The sequence below is a fragment of the Nerophis ophidion genome, linkage group LG15, assembly GCF_033978795.1.
Source record: "Nerophis ophidion isolate RoL-2023_Sa linkage group LG15, RoL_Noph_v1.0, whole genome shotgun sequence".
NCBI classification, from domain to species: Eukaryota; Metazoa; Chordata; class Actinopteri; order Syngnathiformes; family Syngnathidae; genus Nerophis; species Nerophis ophidion.
Genome location: NC_084625.1, coordinates 46,750,572 through 46,773,637, shown reverse-complemented (window position 1 = coordinate 46,773,637; position 23,066 = coordinate 46,750,572). Strand labels below are relative to the sequence as shown.

Here is a 23,066-nt window from a genome sequence, read left to right as displayed (position 1 = left end):
AGCGGACACAAGAAACAGTAACATGAGCATGAAGCAGACATCCTCCTTATGTTCGGGTTCAAAAATAACGGAGAAGCGTCCTTTACCTGCAGCTGTCTCATTTGATGGAGCTGCATCCTGAGGTCAGAGACGTTTTTCCTGAACTGCAACAGGTTGGCTTTGAAAGGAACCTGGGTCTTGTCTGGGCAAACCACATTGGAGGGACCGCACTTGGCAGGCGGCACTGGTGAGTCACCTGAAATTCATGGCAGAACTACAATGTATCCCAACAGACATGTTGAGTTCCTCATGCGTTATAATAGGCAAGTGGAGTGGGGGTATGGGGACTTTTTCATCCTTTGAAGTAAATTTTTCCTCTATTTTTGGCAATGGCTTTGGGTGTGTTACTCTACAATAGCTACAGCAGGGGTGCCCAAAGTGCGGTAGAGGGGCCATCTGTGGCCCATGACTCCTTTGTCATCGGCCTGGGGCACGTTACGAAAAACACCAGCAAAAATTGGGAAAACTGCAAGAAAGTTAATTTTTAAACCAAAATGCGTCCGTTCTCCCTTTTCTGTCTACACACTGTGTCTGGGGCGTCACGGTGGCAGAGGGGTTAGTGCGTCTGCCTCACAATACGAAGGTCCGGACTAGTCTGGGGTTCAATCCCGGGCTCTGGATCTTTCTGTGTGGAGTTTGCATGTCCTCCCCGTGAATGCGTGGGTTGCCTCCGGGTACTCCGGCGTCCTCACACCTCCAGAGACATGCACCTGGGGATAGGTTGATTGGCAACACTAAATTGGCCCTAGTGTGTGAATGTGAGTGTGAATGTTGTCTGTCTATCTGTGTTGGCCCTGCGATGAGGTGGTCACTTGTCCAGAGTGTACTCCACCTTCCGCCCGATTGTAGCTCAGATAGGCACCAGCGCCCCCCACAACCCCAAACGGAATAAGCGGTAGAAAATGGATGGATGGATGGACACTGTTTCAGCTTGTAAGTACTCTGTGATTGTGCGCTGCCGAACATGCTCCTCTGCTCGTGAACCAGCAATGTCACAATATGACAAAGGCGGGGGATTGGGGGACCGTCACTATTTAGAGGCGGTATAGTACCGAATATTAGACATGTTTGATAATATCTGACTGCCGATAATACTATTTATAATGTGTTATCGGTTTCAAAAAGTAAAATTTATGACTTTTTAAAACGCTGCTGTTTACACGGACATAGGGAAAAGTACAGAGCGCCAATAAATGTCTACCGCTTTTCACACACACAAGTGAATGCAACGCATACTTGGTCAACAGCCATACAGGTCACACTGAGGGTGGCCGTATAAACAACTTTAACACTGTTACATATACGCGCCGCACTGTGAACCCACACCAAACAACAATGACAAACACATTTTGGGAGAACATCTGCACCGTAACACAACAGAACAAATACCCAGAACCCCTTGCAGCACTAACTCTTCCGGGAGGCTACAATATACACCCCCCCGGTAACCCCTAGAACCCAGAAAGAATTCTGAGGTCTCCAGGTGACTGTCAATGAATGAGTATGTCCGTTCGGCCACCGTGTTCAATGGAGAAGTCTGATCAACCAAATTTGCAGGCAGCATACCCCTTCCCCTTCAAGCTGTCCTGGATGAACTGAAATAATTTTTTTCCAATCATTTTGGAACTTGCAAGCGTACTTCTTCTTACTCGTCGTCGCCAGGTCTCTTCTTCGTTCTTCTGCTTCGTCTCTGTTATGTTTTTTGGACGTTACTATTTGCCGTGGTTTTGAAGCAATGCATGATGGGAATCTGGATGTTGCCTGCCTACTTTATGGGTTATAAAAAAACCTATGGATAACAGAGACATATATAATAGTCACCTTTTCAGGTTGTAGATGATGGTAAAGGCAGTGGCTTTAAGACACGCCCCCGATATTGTTGTCCGGGTGGAAATCGGGAGAAATTCGGGAGAATGGTTGCCCTGGGAGATTTTCTGGAGTCTCCCGGGAAAATCGGGAGGGTTGGAAAGTATGGGTCCGACGCGTCCAAGCAATAATTTTCAATTGTTTGAGGCCGGTGAAACAATGTTATCTCCACGCCCAGAGGCAACACAGGGTTTCAGGAAAGTGTTCGGCGTACGTTTAAAAACACAATCTGTCCCTGGGAAAATAAACGTTGTGTCTTGACAATACTTAAAAGCCGTGAGACGCCTGCTTATCTTCCCGGCTGACTGACAGCCGCCCCGACTTGAAGCGCGGGTTCCAATGTACACAACTGCTGGCGTCCGAATGTCAACCAGAGTTCAGGATGTTTAAGCAAATGAGGGATAACAAAAGGAATTTGTCCGATTGTGACTGTCAAGGCGACGGTAAACGATTCAAATCATGTAATCACTGAGGTGTTTGTGTCAGATAGATAGATAGATAGTACTTTATTGATTCCTTCAGGAAAATAAAATTTTCCCCAAACAATTAGTAACTTGGAAATAACTATCTGAGCACCGCACACATTTTGTTGATTATACTCACAATTATCACCATTATTATGCATTAATTAAATTCACAACCAAAAAAAAAGATAAAACCTTATATTCCTTACAGATAATAATAATGTGTTACTTAGGGCTGGGTGATATACTGAATATACTCAATATATCACAGGTTTGTCTCTGTGCAATATAAAAAAATGACAATATCGTGATATTCGAGTATACGTTCTCACGCAGTTGCTTTTAGCTGTGGGCATTACACTACAGGCGTTTCTCACTCTTTCTTGTCTCTCCTTCTCACGGAGACGTAAAACAAGCGCACCTTCTTACATATGTCATACTGACGCGTGAGCAACGTCACTCGCCCTCGCGGAGCAGAGAGGTAGCGACATTGGTAACATTAGCTGGGATGCCAGCGGTGGGGTGCGAGTGGTAATACGAGAGAAACAAGGGGCGAATCGGGTAACAAATGAAGGAATAATTAATTCCTAAGAAAAAACAGCACGGGGTACATCGTCTGGCGGTGGTTTGGTTTCAAGCGGGAATATGTCGAACAAGTGTGGGGCAAAAGCGTTGCTACAAAAAAGAGCGCTACTGCTAATTTGTTGCATCATTAAAAAAAGTCACCCACTAGAGCAAGGGTGTCAAACTCAAATACAGCGTGGGCCAAAATTTTAAACTGAACAAAGCCGCGGGCTAAAGTTGAACAAATTAACCTTTTAATAGGGACCCAAACATGTGCATTGAATATTGAACGAGCAAGGCTTTTCTAACTTTGTAGTGACGTGCAAAATCGATTTTCAAATATTGTTAGTGCTGCAAGAGGTTCTGGGTATTTGTTCTGTTGTGTTTATGTTGGGTTACGGTGCGGATGTTCTCCCTAAATGTGGTTGTCATTCTTGTGTTGGTGTGGGTTCACAGTGTGGCGCATATTTGTAACAGTGTTAAAGTTGTTTATACAGCCACCCTCAGTGTGACCTGTATGGCGGTTGACCAAGTATGCCTTGCATTCACTTGTTTGTATGTAAAGTCCGCATATAAAATGTGACTGGGCCGACACAATGTTTGTATGGAGAAAAAGCGGACGGGGCGACAGGTTGTGGAGGATGTTGAATGCAGTGCCTTTAAGGCACGTCCCGAATTTTGTTGTTTGGGTGGAAATCGAGAGAAATTCGGGAGAATGTTTGCCCCGGGTGATTTTCGGCAAGGGCACTGAAATTCGTGAGTTTCCCGGGAAAATCGGGAGGGTTAGTAAGTGTGAGTATTAGCGGTGAATGCGGTGTTATAATACTGGCGGGCCAGCTCTAATGTTAATTTGATATTGCCTCAAGGGCCAAATTAAATTACACGGAGGGCCAAATTTGGCCCAAGGCCAGAGTTTGACACCCATGCGCTAGAGAATTAAGAGTGCTTGAAACTCGGCATGTCAACATCTCTGTTAGGTGCCACACCCAGAAAATGCCGAAACAACCATTTCCACATAAACACCGTATGAAAAAAATAGTCAACAACAGAAGGAGATAACGTCCGCAGGAACCTACCACATAGTGAAGGACATACACTATTTAATTTCCTATTATGCAGCTCATTTTTATTTGACAGTTATTGAAATATAGTATGTGACATGCTGCACAAAAGTGCACTTTATATGTTTTAAAATATTGTAGTGGCGTTCTGTACAAAAAGTGCACTTTAATTTAGTGTTGTTTTGATATGTCATCTTAGTGACATCATGCACAAAAGTGCACTCATAGCTTGTTTTAAAATGTCTCTGACAATCTTGCACTTTTTTGGGGGGGAATTTACATGAATGTTTGTGCCACTGCTTAATAACTGTTTGATAAATACAGTTTTGCTGAATTGACTTAGTTGTGATTTCCTTCTCTGCATGAACGTTTAAAATGAGCATATATTAATGCAATATCAACAACAATGTTTTGATGTAGACACATAGAATCAGCATACAGCTGTGATTATATGCATTAGTGTTCATTGAAGGCTAAGGCAAAATATGGAGATATATATCATGTATCGTGACATGGCCCAAAAATATTGAGATATTAATAAAAGGCCATATCGCCCAGCCCTAGTGTTACTTATTATTGTCGGAAACAACACTAATCAAATAATACTGTAAGACTAAGAGTACAAAGTAATAAATAAAAACAAAGACTACTAATATAAATACATTCATTCATTAATAATTGTTTTATGAATTTAAGACTAGGAATAATCTTTATTGATCCCAGTGTAAAATGTTTCTCACCTGGGTAAAATATATTTTATTATTTTTCCGCTGCAAAACTTTTGAACGTTGGGCTCAACCGGGCATTGTCAGCTTCCAAAAAAAAAAAAAATATTTCAAAAAAATAATAATAGATTACCCAGAATTCCCGGGTCATTATTCCCCATTAAAAATGAACGGGCCATTTTTCGAACTTGCATAATTTTCACATTTCTCAACCAATTTTCGAACCTTTCCACCATCCACACACTCTGCTCACCTACAAAAATGAAAGTACCGTTTTCCAAGTTAAAAAAAATTCCAGGAATACCCAGTTTTCCAAAAGCATTTTTCAACCGTGGACTGTTGAAAAGGACTGAGACAAACGGTGCATTATAGGCTTTACCATTAAATAACGGTGACATTTTTAATCATGATTAATAGTAAAACCGGGTAATTGTCACATCCTGTTTACAGGACATAAAGGGGACCTTTACTCACCTGAGCTGTGGGCACTGTGAGACGGAGACGACGTCTTTGAGGTTTTTTCACTGCAGCAACAAAAGACAATAGTCAGAATGTGTGCATTAAAAAAAAAGCCCGATATTTAACTCAGGTTAGGGTGAGTAAAGACATACACATTACGGCTGAGTATGATGGGAATAGTCTTGACAAACCAAGGTTAAAATGATGTTAATGATGTTAAAATTTTGACACATCACAAAAAAAATGCAGTCACAAAACATTTTTTACAATACATATTGATTCAGGGACTGCACAGAAGAAGTTAGTAAGCAGTCAGACAAACTGTAGCAACATTTGAAAAAGGAGAACATGTCTTTTGTCTATTGGTTTCCCTTAAATATTCATACATATATATATATATATATATATATATATATATATATATATATATATATATATATGTGTGTACAAAACCCAAAACCAGTGAAGTTGGCACGTTGTGTAAATGGTAAATAAAAACAGAATACAATGATTTGCAAACCCTTTTCAAACTATATTCAAATGAATAGACTGCAAAGACAATATATTTAACATTTGAACTGGAAAACATTATTTTCTGCAAATATTATCTCCTTTGGCAATTCGATGCCTGCAACATGTTTCAAAAAAGCTGGCACAAGTGGCAAAAAAGACTGAGAAAAAATTGAGGAATGCTCATCAAACACTTATTTGGAGCATCCCACCGGTGAACGGGCTAATTGGGAACAGGTGGGTGCCATGGTTGGGTATAAAAGCAGCTTCCGTGAAATGTTCAGTCATTCCCAAACAAGGACGGGGCGAGGATCACCACTTTGTGAACAAATGCGTGAGCAAATTGTCCAACAGTTTAACAAAAACATTTCTCAACGAGCTATTGCAAGGAATTTAGGGATTTCACCACCTACGGCCCGGAATATCATCAAAAGGTTCAGAGAATCTAGAGAAATCCCTGCACATAAGCGGCAAGCCTGAAAACCAACATTATATGCCCATGACCTTCGATCCCTCAGGCGATACTGCATAAAAAAAAACGACATCAGTGAGTAAAGGATATCACCACATGGGCTCAGGAACACTTCAGAAAACCACTGTCAGTAATAATAATAATAATAATGGATTAGATTTATATCACGCTTTTCTATTGTTATATACTCAAAGCGCTCACAGAGAAATGGGAACCCATCATTCATTCACACCTGGTGGTGGTAAGCTACATCTGTAGCCACAGCTACCCTGGGGTAGACTGACGGAAGCGTGGCTGCCAGTTTGCGCCTACGGCCCCTCCGACCACCACCAGTCATTCATTCATCATTCATTCACCAGTGTGAGCGGCACCGGGGGCAAAGGGTGAAGTGTCCTGCCCAAGGACACAACGGCAGCGACTTTGATGTCAATAGGTGGGAAGCGAACCCGCAACCCTCAGGTTTCTGGCACGGCCGCTCTACCCACTACGCCATGCCGCCCCAGTAACTACAGTCGGTCGCTACATCTGTAAGTGCAAGTTAAAACTCTACTATGCAAAGCGAAATGAATTTATCAACAACACCCAGAAACGCAGCCGGCTTCGCTGGGCCCGAAATCATCTTAGATAGACTGATGCAAAGTGAAAAAGTGTTCTGTGGTCTGACGAATCCGCATTTCAAACCGTGCTGACATTTTTGCAATGTGTTTCTGCCATTAAATTGTAAATTCATGATTATTTGCCCCCCAAAAAATGAAGTCTTTCAGTTCGAACATTAAATATCTTGTCTTTGCTGGGTATTCAATTGAATATAAGTTGAAAAAGATTTGCAAATCATTGTATTCGGTTTTTGTTTACCATTTACACAACGTGACAAATTCACTGGTTTTGGGTTTCGCATATATATATATATATATATATATATATATATATATATATATATATATATATATATAAATATATATATATATATCCATTATAGCCTGTGTTCATGTCCTGACTATACCGACCTAAACTTCAGTTGCTTACCTGGCAGGCCCCTTTAAAAGTGCATGCTGAACAAGGCCAGTCAAGCTGGCAATCTGCTGCTCCATTGCTTTCATTCGCTCTCTGCAGAAACAGCAGAACATTCTACTTTCAACACTGAGGCCTACTATAACCTTCTCAAGTTAACGAGCCCTGATATTGCAGGGAATATTGTCATGACTCTGTCCTGGGATTACCCCTGCGCAGCAAGATAAGGGTTTCTCTTTTCAGTGCGACTTTGGGTGTTGAGGAATAACACAGACATCTGAGCGATGTGTCGTTTTCTTTTAACCAACGACAGCTCTGACTTGACTGTTCAGTTTAAGCAGCACAACCAACTTATTCCAGCAACTGAAACAGAAGCATCCATCTGATGGTGGAGAGATGTAACCCTTTAGGCAGCAAATGCAAACACCCACACAACAACAATCAAACTCCCGCTAAAAAGCAGCTTATTGTAGTGGAATTGTTCACTCAAAGTAACCATGTATGATAAGAAACAAGCACGGTGGAGTGCGATCACTATCCACTCCCTAACCATAGACCAAGGTTATTCAACTGGTGGCCTGGGAATGACACCGTACCGGCCCCTGAGTTCAGTTCTAAACTTGGGAGAGAAACATTTTAGCATCAAATTTCTAAAAACACAAGAGTGCTTCTGTTATATAGAGGAACTAAACAGAACACTCAGGCATGGGAAGTTTCCACAAAAACAGTTTTAAACATTCATGTTCACCTCAAAATATCACTTCCGCGTTTTTTCATGAAATATCAATTAAAAAAACAGGCCTGGGCAATTATTTTGACTCGGGGGGGACACATTTAGAGAAAAAAATGTGTCTGGGGGCCGGTATATCTATTTTTAGGAACAATAATGCAAAACCTCACAATGGTGAAGAAGGAGCTGAGCCGGAAGGCAAAGCTCTCAATTTACCGGTCGATCTACGTTCCCATCCTCACCTATGGTCATGATCTTTGGGTTATGACCGAAAGGATAAGATCACGGGTACAAGCAGCCGAAATGAGTTTCCTCCGCCGTGTGGCGGGGCTCTCCCTTAGAGATAGGGTGAGAAGCTCTGCCATCCAGGAGGAACTCAAAGTAAAGCCGCTGCTCCTCCACATCGAGAGGAGCCAGATGAGGTGGTTCGGGCATCTGGTCAGGATGCCACCCGAACGCCTCCCTAGGGAGGTGTTTAGGGCACGTCCAACCGGTAGGAGGCCACGGGGAAGACCCAGGACACGTTGGGAAGACTATGTCTCCCGGCTGGCCTCGGAACGCCTCGGGATCCCCCGGGAAGAGTTAGACGAAGTGGCTGGGGAGAGGGAAGTCTGGATTTCCCTGCTTAGGCTGTTGCCCCCGCGACCCGACCTCGGATAAGTGGAAGGTGATGGATGGATGATGGATGAATGTGAAGTGAAGTGAATTATATTTATATAGCGCTTTTCTCTAGTGACTCAAAGCGCTTTACATAGTGAAACCCATCCATCCATCCATTTCCTACCGCTTATTCCCTTGTGGGGTCGCGGGGGGCGCTGGCGTCTATCTCAGCTACAATCGGGCGGAAGGCGGGGTACACCCTGGACAAGTCGCCACCTCATCGCAGGGCCAACACAGATAGACAGACAACATTCACACACTAGGGCCAATTTAGTGTTGCCAATCAACCTATCCCCAGGTGCATGTCTTTGGAAGTGGGAGGAACCCGGAGTACCCGGAGGGAACCCACGCATTCACGGGGAGAACATGCAAACTCCACACAGAAAGATCCCAAGCCTGGATTTGAACCCAGGACTGCAGGAACTTTGTATTGTGAGGCAGACGCACTAACCCCTCTGCCACCGTGAAGCCCTAGTGAAACCCAATGTTACAATTAAACCAGTGTGGGTGGCACTGGGAGCAGGTGGGTAAAGTGTCTTGCTTAAGGACACAACGGCAGTGACTAAGATGGCGGAAGCGGGAATCGAACCTGCAACCCTCAAGTTGCTGGCACGGTCGCTCTACCAACCGAGCTATACCGCTCCGGAATGCTAAAAACGTTATGACGGACCGCCTTAAACGGAATGGAATTTAACATTTTTTTAATGAATGAGACACCCAGAATACATGAGAATAAAGAATGTGGGAATTACAATATTAACTACGAACGATAAAACACTGAACATTGACAACATATAAACGCCACACCCCTCTCGATCGACATATCTGTCTGTCCTTGACACCCGCATTTCAGGCTGGCCACTCTGGAAAGACTCAACTAGGGCTGGGCGATATATCGTGGGTTTGTCTCTGTGCGATATAGAAAATGACTAAATCGTGATATTAGAGTATACGTTCTCACAGTTGCTTTTAGCTGCGAGCATTACACTACATGCCTTTCTCACTCTTTATTGTCTCTCCTTCTCACAGAGACATAAGCAAGTGCTCCTTCTTACATACGTGCAACGTCACACGCCCTCCCCGAGCAGAGAGGAAGCTACATGGGTAACATTAGCTGTGATGCTAGCGGTGCGTTGCGAGTGGTAATACGAGAGAGAGAAGGTGCAAATTGGTAAAAAAATGGGGGGATAATTAATTCCCAAGAAAAACAGCACGGGGTGCATCGTCTGGCGGGGGTTTGGCTTCAAGCAGGAATATGTTGAACAATAATGCGGCAAAAGCGTTGCTACAAAAAGTAGCAGCTAATATGTAGGATCATTTCTCGCTGCTGTGTTGGATCCGCTTTGGACTGGACGCTCGCGACTGTGTTGGATCCATTATGGATTTAACTTTCACAGTATCATGTTAGACCCGCTCGACATCTATTGATTTCCTCCTCTCCAAGGTTCTCATACTCATCATTGTCACCGACGTCCCACTGGGTGTGAGTTTTCCTTGCCCTTATGTGGGCCTACCGAGGATGTCGTAGTGGTTTGTGTTGTGGTTTGTGCAGCCCTTTGAGACACTAGTGATTTAGGGCTATATAAATTCGCTCCATTTTGTCCACTAAAGACGCTGAGATCATTATCCATGCGTTTGTTACGTCTCGTCTCGACTACTGTAACGTATTATTTTCGGGTCTCCCCATGTCTAGCATTAAAAGATTACAGTTGGTACAAAATGCGGCTGCTAGACTTTTGACAAGAACAAGAAAGTTTGATCATATTACGCCTGTACTGGCTTCCTGTGCACTTAAGATGTGACTTTAAGGTTTTACTAATTACTGATAAAATACTACACGGTCTAGCTCCATCCTATCTTGCCGATTGTATTGTACCATATGTCCTGGCAAGAAATCTGCGTTCAAAAGACTCCGGCTTATTAGTGATTCCTAGAGCCCAAAGAAAGTCTGCAGGCTATAGAGCGTTTTCCGTTCGGGCTCCAGTACTCTGGAATGCCCTCCCGGTAACAGTTTGAGATGCTACCTCAGTAGAAGCATTTAAGTCTCACCTTAAAACTCATCTGTATACTCTAGCCTTTAAATAGACATCCTTTTTAGACCAGTTGATCTGCCGCTTCTTTTCTTTCTCCTATGTCCCCCCCTCGGGGTCCGGTCCGATAACCATGGATGAAGTACTGGCTGTCCAGAGTCGAGACCCAGGATGGACCGCTCGTCGGGTCCCAGGATGGACCGCTCGCCTGTATCGATTGGGGACATCTCTACGCTGCTGATCCGCCTCCGCTTGAGATGGTTTCCTGTGAACGGGACTCTCGCTGCTGTCTTGGATCCGCTTTGAACTGAACTCTCGCGGCTGTGTTGGAGCCACTATGGATTGAACTTTCACAGTATCATGTTAGACCCGCTCGACATCCATTGCTTTCGGTCCCCTAGAGGGGGGGGGGGGGAGGGTTGCCCACATCTGAGGTCCTCTCCAAGGTTTCTCATAGTCAGCATTGTCACTGGCGTCCCACTGGATGTGAATTCTCCCTGCCCACTGGGTGTGAGTTTTCCTTGCCCTTTTGTGGGTTCTTCCGAGGATGTTGTAGTCGTGATGATTTGTGCAGTCCTTTGAGACATTTGTGATTTGGGGCTATATAAATAAACATTGATTGATAAGTAAACATTGATTGATTGATTGATTGATTTGAAAAGTCACCCACTAGAGAATAAGGAGTGCTTGAAACTCTGCAGTCAACAGCTCCGTTCGGTGCCACACCAACAAAATGCCGAAGCAACTATTTCCAGATCAACACCGTATGAAAAAAAAATCAACAACAGAAGGAGATAACGTCCGCAGGAAGCTACCACATAGCAAAGAACATAGACTATTATGCAGCTCATTTTTATTTGACAGTTATTGAAATATCTTGTCTGACATCATGCACAAAAGTGCACTTTGTTTTTAAGTATTGTAGTGGCTTTCTGTACAAAACGTGCACTTTAATTTAGTGTTGTTTTGATATGTCATCTTAGTGACATCATGCACAAAAGTGCACTAGTAGCTTGTTTTAAAATGTCTTGCATTTCACATTTTCTGTTTTGGAAATGACATGAATGTTTGTGCCACTGCTTAATAACTGTTTAATAAATACAGTTTTGTTAAACTGACTTATTTGGGATTTCCCTTTCTTAATGAAAGTTTAAAATGAGCATATATTAATGCAGTATGAAGAAGAATGTTTTAATGTTGACACATAGAATCATCATACTTGTGTGATTATATGCATCAAGTTTTAATTCAAGGCTAAGGCAAAATATCGAGATATATATTGTGTATCGCGATATGGCCTAAAAATATCGAGATATAAAAAAAAAAGGCCATATTGCCCAGCCTTAATTTCAGTAACAGTTAAATGAGCAGCAGTTACACTATAAATCTTTATCATATTTGTTGCTAGTAACCACATTCCTAAAATAACTAAAGGTACATTTAGAAGTTGATGGAAAAATTAGAGCCAATAAATATGCGTACGCTTTATTATCTGACTAATCGTTAAGATAATCGTTGATTAATCGACTATTAAAATAAGAGTTAGTTGCAGCACTATACGCTGGTATTCATTTTGTATGCTTTTAGTGTGGCAGGCTTATAAATACTTTAAATGCATATGATGTTTATTCAAATCATAAAATAATTCACGTCCCTACTTTGTGAAAATTCATTGACTATGAGGGTTTTGGAAAGTAACCCTCATGGTCCACTTTTCCATCCAAATTCCTCTCGTCTTTTCCCAGACTCCCTTGGCATTTGTAAAAGTGAGTCTGAGGGTCACAATGCAGGGTTTCCCGCAGCGCTTTGTTGTTAAGGCGGCCGACTTAACAACAAAGAGCCACCGCCTAAACTAAAGTCTTAAAAAAATATATATATATATATAATATATATATACATATATACGTATACACATATATGTATATATACACACACATATGTATATACACATATAGCTGGATAGGACAAAAATAATAATAAGACCTGTGTGTGTATATATGTATATATATATATATATATATATATATATAAATGTGTGTGTGTATTTATGTATATACTGTATGTGAGTGTTTCTATATATATATATATCCTGTATATATATATTTTTTGTCCTGTCCAGCTTTTCAGGCAAATCATATAGTTGATGTAGATGCCCATATCCGTTGTTCAGATTTACTTTACAAAAGAAAAGCGTAGGATACTTCTCTTGTTGTCTTACTTTTATTTGACTTAATTTTTAGTATTATTATTATTGCTATTCTACTATTTTTTCAGCTATAGTTACATTAATCATTAGTAAGGTAGGAGCCTAGTTTTGAACGGCAGTGTCACTGCTATCACATGTTGATAAAAATATAAGATTTACATAATAAAAATCAACTACCGGCTTCCCAAATGCTGTAATGAATTAAGCATGATGAGTAGAGCATGTGGCTCCACTTTTAACTCTTTTTTTCAAACGCTTAATGCAAACTTATTTAAAGTAAGTCATTAATTTCACTTAGTCATTATTTTGTCTTAGTAAGTCAATATTTACTAAGTCAAAATAATGACATACTTAGTATCTCAGGTAACTCGGACTGCTTTGTGTTTTGTTTTTACTTTAGGTTAAAAAATATCGAGATATACATCGTATATTGCCATTCAGCATATGGAGTGGAAAACACCAGTAAAAATTGTCAGCTTCTTCATGCGACGAAGCCGGCCTACTTCACCACAGTCTGTCCGCCTGTCCCGGGCGACGCACCCTTCCCCTGGAGAGACCCCACCTAAACCAACAAATATTCTGGGGGAAACACTGCACACAGATGGTCTAGCCTGATGTATTTCACAGATCGGACTTATTTTAACTTGCTTCATGTTTTTTTTGCTTCTCCTTGCTAAGCCCGTAGTAGCTGTCGTCTCACCATGTTTAGTGTTCTCCTCATCCGCCATGTTTATGTGCTCTTGGTCAAAGTAGACCAAGTCCACCCAGGTACAAAAACTACTAATCTCGTTTTCTTCCTGGAGTGGTCGTAAAAATATGCAGTGGCTTTACTGGGCTTCTCATATTGATGCTGTTTCAACAGTGGCACATTCCTCAATAACAATCAGTCGCCGGCCCCGGAATCCAAAGAGACTGTGAACGCAACCGCGGGATAAGCAGAACCACTAGCACACAGTCGGCCGTTCTCCCACATCTGGATGCTCAAGAAAGGGAGGGGACATGTTGGTTAGGGTGAAACTGGGATGCAGAGTTAGTCCATGCTCTAATGCAGTCATTTCATTCCAAGTTCTATCATTCGATTCCTTACCGTGCTTGATTGTCACTCGCAGGCAGGATGGACCCTTGAAGGTGACCTTGGGGATCGGAGGATCCCGTGTTGTTTCTGAGCTTGGCGCCCGTGACGTCATCCTTCTTGAAGGACTGGCGGACAGGAGAGCTCCTCTCCATGGGGACACCGCCGTGGATGTCGATGATCCGTACATCACCCATGCGGTGAGGGGATGGCGGAGGGGTCTTGGACCCCAGTGTGGGCAGTTGGCTGTTTCGAGACTTCTGCCTGTATAGGGAGGGGTGGTCAATGGAGTCTGTGGGGCTGGGGCCGCTGTAAGAACCCGTGGAGCGGATAGAGGCGCGGTGGAATCCAGGCATGCCGTGGTCTGGACAATCATGCCCAGGGCTTGGGTGTGGCCCGTGTGCAACCGCCATGCTCATCCTTCCCTCCTGGAGAAGGAAGGGATCCGCGTACAAGCCCTCATTTCCTCTGCTGAGGCTGTGAGTTTTCCCGCTCATGTCCCCATCCGGCTTGACATCCCGCCTCTCCAGGATGGCACTGGGACAAGGGGAGATAGAGCGGGTTGGAGGGTTGGCGGTGGACAGGCGCTCCCGGGGCGTGGTGCCGTTGCCGGGCAGAGAGGCCTGTCGCGGGCTGAACGGGATTCGAGAAGGCTGCATGGAGTGCGGCGACGGGGGTAGTCCCGCCTGCAAGGGATGATGGGCCGGAGGGCCCATGGGGGGCTGTCTCGGAGGATTCGCCATCTCAGCGTGCATCTGGAAAATACATATTTGGACCTCAAATGTCGCTCAAAATTGTCTGTAAAAGTACACAAGTTGAAATTTTGACACTGTAAGTCAGAGCTGGGCAAATATTTTGACTTGGGGGCCACAATAAAATAAAAACATTTGTTGGGGGGAGGGGGGGTGTATGTGTGTATAAATTATATGTACACATTTAGCTGTAAAATTCTGCTGTACAGTATGTGATTTGGGTCTCTTTTTTTCCAGGAACAAAAATACCAAAAGTCACAATCTCCGATAGAATTCTATAAACGTTATGACAGACCACCTAAAAAAAAAACTGAATGGAATTTTACAGTTTTTTACTGAATGGGACACCCAAAATGTACTTTAAAATAAAGAAAGTGGGATTTACAATATCAGGTACAAACAATAAAACACTGAATATTAACAACATATGAACGTCTCTCCTCTTTTACGTCTCAGACAATGCAAAATAAAACAACAATGTAAAAAAACAGCAAAATATGAATACAAAGTGTAATAAACACCTACAATATGATATATTACCATGTAAAAATCTGCTTCTGCATCTGTTTCTGACACGAGTTTGGAAAATTTACAGTTTTTTACTGAATGTGACACCCAAAATGTACTTTAAAATAAAGAAAGTGGGATTTAAAATATTAAGTACGAACAATAAAACACTGAATATTAACAACATATGAACGTCGCTCTTCTTACTTCTCAGACCAAGCAAAACACAACAAAAATATCAAAAAACCCAGCAATATATGAATGAAAAGTTTAATAAAAACCTCTAATATGATACATTGTCACGTAAAAATCTGCTTCCGCATCTGTTTCTGACACATGACTTTGGAAAATGTACAGTTTTTTTACTGAATGGGACACCCAAAATGTACTTAGAAATAAAGAAAGTAAAATGTACAATATTAGGTATGAACAGACAAAACACTGAATATTAACAATATATGAACGTCGCTCCTCTTTTACGTCTCAGACCAAGCAAAACACAACAAAAATATAACAAACAGCAGAATATGAATGCAAAGTGCAATAAACACCTACAATATTATATATTATCACGTAAAAATCTGCTTCTGCATCTTTTTCTGACACATAAGTTTGGAAAATTTACAGTTTTTTTCTGAATGGGACACCCAAAATGTACTTTAAAATACAGAAAGTGGGATTTACAATATTAAGTACGAACAATAAAACACTGAATATTAAGAACATATGACAGTCACTCCTTATTTACTTCTCAGACCAAGCAAAACACAACAAAAATATAAAAAAAACCAGCAAAATATGAATGAAAAGTGTAATAAAAACCTACAATATGATATGTTGTCACGTAAAAATCTGCTTCCGCATCTGTTTCTGACACATGACTTTGGAAAATGTACAGTTTTTTTACTGAATGGGACACCCAAAATGTACTTAGAAATAAAGAAAGTAAAATGTACAATATTAGGTATGAACAGACAAAACACTGAATATTAACAATATATGAACGTCGCTCCTCTTTTACGTCTCAGACCAAGCAAAACACAACAAAAATATAACAAACAGCAGAATATGAATGCAAAGTGCAATAAACACCTACAATATTATATATTATCACGTAAAAATCTGCTTCTGCATCTTTTTCTGACACATAAGTTTGGAAAATTTACAGTTTTTTTCTGAATGGGACACCCAAAATGTACTTTAAAATACAGAAAGTGGGATTTACAATATTAAGTACGAACAATAAAACACTGAATATTAAGAACATATGACAGTCACTCCTTATTTACTTCTCAGACCAAGCAAAACACAACAAAAATATAAAAAAAACCAGCAAAATATGAATGAAAAGTGTAATAAAAACCTACAATATGATATGTTGTCACGTAAAAATCTGCTTCCGCATCTGTTTCTGACACATGACTTTGGAAAATGTACAGTTTTTTTACTGAATGGGACACCCAAAATGTACTTAGAAATAAAGAAAGTAAAATTTACAATATTAGGTATGAACAGACAAAACACTGAATATTAACAATATATGAACGTCGCTCCTCTTTTACGTCTCAGACCAAGCAAAACACAACAAAAATATAACAAACAGCAGAATATGAATGCAAAGTGCAATAAACTGTTATGATGCACACGCCATCTGCTTCTCCCTCCCCAGCAGTAGCACCTAGAGGCCCCGCTGTTCGCACAGCAAGACACGCCCCCGCACGTGCCGCGCAGACTGCAGCCATGCGCCTCCACAGCTGCCGACAATCACCTATCAACGCAGCTGGTCTTGACGAGAGGCAGCGGCATAAAGACTCACGCCACTGACTGCTCCATGCCGGAACAACCTTTTGATTCAGTAAGCTTCACGGCTCTGGCTCCTCACCTGTGTCCCGCTCTCTTGCTCGTTTTGTCTCCCTCGTGCCTAGTTCTTATCTGTCCTTGTCGTCTGCTATTCCCACAGTACCTCCGTGTCTCTGCAGTGAGCGGTGCGTCTCACCTGCTAAATTCTTTCCCCGGACTCTGACTGCCTCCCTGGACCCTCGACCCCCCGCGCTTGCACCTGGATCTCTGGACGTCTCTCTCTTGCCCCCACGGACCTCGCTAGGATTTTGGACCTCTCTCGCTTCACCCTTCTGGACCTGTTTGCTACTGCAATCAACACACACTTACAACAACCCCAGGTAACTTATATTTGAGTAACTTCCACACATAGCCTTGCATCCACACACATAGTTGCATACACACCCCATGTACTCATCAAGCCAAAATAAAACCTTTGAGCTAGACCTCCTGATGTCGTGCCGTCTCCTTCCCCCAGTATAAACGTAACAGTTTGTTCCGGCCATGATGGAACCAGACGGCACGCAGATATTTCAAGCCACCCCTCTGTCCCGAGCCCCCTCGACACCTGAGATGTCTGCCATGTCGACAGTACTCCAGCAACACCAGAATCGTTTTTCCGAATTGGAGGACCATCTGAATGTCTCCATCTCTCGCCTGCAGGCTAGAGTGAACACCCTCAGTCCAAACCAGGTGACATTCTCCACGCCTGACACGAGCACCCCAACGACACCTTCCCTAGGGGGTCAGCCTCAACTTCGGGAACCCAAGATTGCCAGTCCTAAATCTTTCGAGGGGGACTTTGAACTTTGCAGAGGTTTCCTGGTACAGTGTGAGTTAAGATTTCAACACCAACAGTCTCGTTATGCTACAGATGGTGCTAAGATAGCATTCATGTTCTCACTGCTTTCCGGTCCGGCATTGAAGTGGGCCACAGCAGCTATTAATAAGACTTTGGGACTGAGCTCCGATTACGTTGCTTTTCGTACTGAGTTCCTCGCAGTCTTCAACCACCCAGTCGATGCTGGGGACGCCGCCACAAGGCTGCACACAATCCGGCAGGGCTCCCGCTCCGTAGCCGCTTACACTCTTGAGTTCCGCACTCTGGCAGCTGACAGCGAATGGGGAGACAAGGCACTACAGAGCGCTTACAGGAGAGGCCTTAGCGAGACCATAAAGGACGGCTTGCTGCGGGACCGACCTTCCTCCTGCCGGGAGCTCATCGAGTTGGCCCTGCTTTTCGACCAAAGACTGTTGGAACGTGCCGCAGAAAGAGACCAAAACCCCTCCAGCTTCACATTGACACCCCTACCTCGACCTGCCGACCGTTGTCTTGCAGGACAGACATTTCCCCCGACTATGTCCCCTGCTACTATCACGGAGCCGATGCAGATAGGCAGGTCTCGATTGTCGACTGAGGAACGGGAGAGAAGATTCCGGCAACGTCTCTGCCTCTACTGCGGCCTTGCGGACCACATCATCCGCCACTGTCCTTCGCGACCGAGGGACCTGGCTCCCCAACCAAGAGGTATGCTGGTGAGCCATACCGCCGTCCCCACCTTAAAGAGGGAGAGAATGGATCCTGGCATACTGTTTCCTGCGACCTTGGCCTGGAACTCGAGGACATTATCAGTTGGGGCCTATTTGGACTCCGGGGCAGACGACAGCTTTATCGACTTTGAATATGCACGAAGAACCGGGATCCCCATGGTTCCTCTCGATACCTTCCTCTCTGCTCAAGCTTTGGACGGACACCCTTTAGGTCCCATCAAACACCGCACTATACCCCTGTCATTGACCCTCTCAGGCAACCATACTGAGACCATCAGCCTCTGGGTACTGGATGCCCCATTAGCCCCCTTTATCCTCGGCCGCTCCTGGCTTTGTCAGCACGACCCCCATATATCCTGGTCATCTGGCAGAATACTGGCATGGAGCACTTCCTGCCACGCGCACTGCCTCAGGTCTGCAGTAGCTCCCCCTTGCAGACTCAAGCCCACTTCACCACCTCCCGATCTATCCCGTGTTCCTTTGGCGTACCATGACCTGGCGGCTGTCTTCAGCAAGGAACAAGCTCTTTCTCTTCCACCCCACAGACCCTATGACTGCGCGATTGACCTGATCCCCAACGCGGTCCTCCCGTCCAGCCGTCTGTATAATCTGTCCCTCCCTGAGAAGCAAGCCATGAGTGACTACATCTCTGAGTCTCTCACCTCCGGAATCATCACCCCATCCAAGTCACCGGTGGCAGCAGGGTTTTTTTTTGTTAACAAGAAGGACGGTTCTTTAAGACCCTGTATTGACTACCGACAACTCAATTGCATTACCGTTAAGAACAAATACCCATTACCCCTCCTGAGCTCATCCTTTGAGCCCCTTGCCCCTGCCACCATTTTCACAAAGTTGGATTTACGTAATGCCTACCACCTGGTGCGCATCAAGGAGGGTGATGAGTGGAAAACGGCATTCAATACTCATCTGGGCCATTTTGAGTACAGAGTCATGCCGTTCGGGCTCACAAACGCGCCTGCTGTCTTCCAAGCCCTTGTGAACGACATTCTAAGAGACATGATCGATCGGTTTGTTGTTGTTTACTTGGATGACATTCTAATTTTTTCTAAGGATCTACAGGAGCATCACCGACACGTCCGCGTCGTTCTTCAGCGACTCCTGGAAAACCGCCTCTTCGTGAAAGCCGAGAAATGTGAGTTTCACGCAACATCTGTTGACTTTCTGGGCTTTATCATTGAAAGCGGTCATATCAAGGCTGACCCCAAGAAGGTGGAAGCAGTAGTGGAGTGGCCCAAGCCTTCTACTCGGACGGAGCTAAGGCGCTTCCTGGGATTTGCGGGATTTTACCGACGGTTCATTAAGGATTTCAGTAAGGTGGCCGCACCACTCCATGCTCTCACATCTACCAACATTCCCTTTCAGTGGACCCCAGAGGCCGGGAGGGCCTTTTGGAGCCTCAAGAGGAGTTTTGTCTCTGCCCCTATCCTTGTTCATCCTGACCCAGACTGCCCATTTATTGTTGAGGTGGACGCCTCCGATTCAGGGATTGGGGCGGTGTTGTCTCAGCGCTCCAGGTTAGATACCTGTATCCATCCCTGTGCTTATTTTTCCAGACGCCTTTCGCCTGCAGAACGTAACTATGATGCTGGTAACAGGGAGTTGCTGGCAGTCCACGGCGCTTTGACAGAGTGGAGACACTGGCTTGAAGGGGCCAAACACCAATTTCAGGTCCTCACAGATCACCGCAACCTCCTGCATGTCCGGTCAGCTAGAAGGCTGAATGACCGTCAGGCCCGCTGGTCCCAATTCTTTTGCCGGTTTGACTACGTCCTCTCGTACAGGCCGGGCTCCCGCAATACTAAGGCTGATGCCTTGTCCCGGAAGTTCTCGGAGGAGCCCGCCTGCACCGTCTCTCAAGAAACCATCATTCCTCCGGCCCGAATTATCGGCATGGTCACCTGGGAAGTGGAGAACCAGGTTCAGCGTGCCCTGCGCTCCAATCCCGGACCTAGGGGCGGACCCCCCAACAAGCTTTTTGTTCCCCGAGAACTACGCGCCAAGGTTCTGGACTGGGGGCATTCCAGCATCATCGCCTGCCATCCGGGATTCCAACGCACACTCTCCTTCATTCGACGGCGGTTCTGGTGGCCGTCGATGGCTTTGGATATACGTGAGTTTATCGCAGCATGCAGTACCTGTTCTCGTAACAAGTCTTCCCACAGACCGCCGGCGGGCCTGCTGTGCCCCCTAACTGTCCCCGGTCGTCCCTGGTCACACATCGCGCTGGATTTCATCACTGGATTTCCCTCATCCCGAGGTAACACCACCATCCTTACCATCGTTGATCGCTTCTCCAAAGCCGCACATTTTGTCCCTCTGCCTAAACTTCCCTCTTCTTCCGAGACGGCCGACCTCCTTACCACTCACGTGGTTAAGCAGCATGGCATTCCCATGGACATTGTGTCTGACCGTGGCCCCCAGTTCACTTCCCGGTTGTGGCAGTCATTTTGTAAGGGGATTGGGGCTACGGTCAGTCTTACATCAGGATACCACCCACAGAGTAACGGCCAAGCAGAGAGGACAAACCAATGTGTTGAGACCATGCTACGCTGTGTTACAGCCCGCCAACCTGCCTCTTGGAGCAAGTTCTTGCCCTGGGTCGAGTTCGCCTACAATTCTATGAAGAGCTCGGCCACAGGTTTGTCACCATTCGAGTGCTCCCTCGGTTACCAACCCCCTATATTCCCCCAACAAGAGGCCGAAGTGGCCCTCCCTTCTTCTCGTAAGCACATCAAGAAATGCCGTCAGATTTGGAAAACCGCCCGTGCTGCCCTGTTGAGGGCCTCCGAAAGAATGTGCCGCAGTGCCAACCGGCGGCGCATTCCGGCTCCATCCTACACTCCTGGACAACAAGTCCTGTTACGGGCCAAAGACCTCCACCTACAGGTACCTTCCCGTAAACTTGCACCGCGGTTTGTAGGACCATATACGGTGGAGGCCATCATCAACCCAGCATCTGTTCGTCTGTCTCTTCCCCCCTCAGTGAAGCGACATCCGGTGGTCCATGTATCCCAAATTAAGCCTGTTTGTAGTTCTCCACTTTCTTCCCCTGACCCTATTCCGCCCCCTCCTAGAATTCTGGATAACGGTGACCCAGTTTGGACCGTCAAGGAGATCCTTGGGGTCCGTCGGCAAGGTAGGGGTCTGGTATTTTTGGTAGATTGGGAGGGTTATGGTCCAGAGGATAGATCCTGGGTGCCGGCCTCCTACCTTGCTGATCCCTCCCTTCTGAAGAACTTCTATCAAGCCAACCCTGGAGCTCTCCGGCGCTCGTCGGGAGCCTCGCATAAGAGGGGGGGCACTGTTATGATGCACACGCCATCTGCTTCTCCCTCCCCAGCAGTAGCACCTAGAGGCCCCGCTGTTCGCACAGCAAGACACGCCCCCGCACGTGCCGCGCAGACTGCAGCCATGCGCCTCCACAGCTGCCGACAATCACCTATCAACGCAGCTGGTCTTGACGAGAGGCAGCGGCATAAAGACTCACGCCACTGACTGCTCCATGCCGGAACAACCTTTTGATTCAGTAAGCTTCACGGCTCTGGCTCCTCACCTGTGTCCCGCTCTCTTGCTCGTTTTGTCTCCCTCGTGCCTAGTTCTTATCTGTCCTTGTCGTCTGCTATTCCCACAGTACCTCCGTGTCTCTGCAGTGAGCGGTGCGTCTCACCTGCTAAATTCTTTCCCCGGACTCTGACTGCCTCCCTGGACCCTCGACCCCCCGCGCTTGCACCTGGATCTCTGGACGTCTCTCTCTTGCCCCCACGGACCTCGCTAGGATTTTGGACCTCTCTCGCTTCACCCTTCTGGACCTGTTTGCTACTGCAATCAACACACACTTACAACAACCCCAGGTAACTTATATTTGAGTAACTTCCACACATAGCCTTGCATCCACACACATAGTTGCATACACACCCCATGTACTCATCAAGCCAAAATAAAACCTTTGAGCTAGACCTCCTGATGTCGTGCCGTCTCCTTCCCCCAGTATAAACGTAACATAAACACCTACAATATGATATATTATCACGTAAAAATCTGCAACCGCATCTGTTTCTGACACATGAGTTTGGAAAATTTACAATTTTTTCCTGAATGGGACACCTAAAATGTACTTTAAAATACAGAAAGTGGGATTTACAATATTAAGTACGAACAATAAAACACTGAATACTAAGAACACATGAACGTCACTCCTTATTTACTTCTGAGACCAAGCAAAACACAAAAAAAATGTTAAAAAAAACAGAAAAACATGAATGCAAAGTGTAATAAACACCCACAATATGATATATTATCATGTAAAAATCCGCTTCCACATCTGTTTCTGACACATGAGTTTGGAAAATTTACCATTTTTTTTACTGAATTGGACACCCAAAACGTACTTTAAAACACAGAAAGTGAGATTTACAATATTAAGTACGAACAATAAAACACTGAATATTAACAACAGATCTTTCACAGTATCATGTTCTCATATGTTCTCATAGTCATCAGTATCATCAGTATCACAGTATCACGTTC

At 44.6% G+C, this 23,066-nt stretch overlaps 1 protein-coding gene across 14 annotated transcripts in view; it reads right to left on the bottom strand.

Annotated features, from left to right (window-relative positions):
• si:ch211-285f17.1 (sickle tail protein) overlaps positions 1–23,066 on the bottom strand; it is a 231,472-nt gene that overhangs the window by 33,919 nt on the left and 174,487 nt on the right. For 13 of the 14 annotated variants that reach the window (XM_061922261.1, XM_061922267.1, XM_061922262.1 and 10 more), the window contains 4 exons: positions 13,885–14,624; positions 7,187–7,267; positions 5,194–5,243; positions 87–235 (listed from right to left, as the gene is read on the bottom strand). In XM_061922261.1, the coding sequence (XP_061778245.1) occupies positions 87–235; positions 5,194–5,243; positions 7,187–7,267; positions 13,885–14,624 (1,020 nt within the window). The remainder of the gene's footprint in view (positions 1–86; positions 236–5,193; positions 5,244–7,186; positions 7,268–13,884; positions 14,625–23,066) is intronic. The other variant, XM_061922264.1, reaches the window with a different exon arrangement.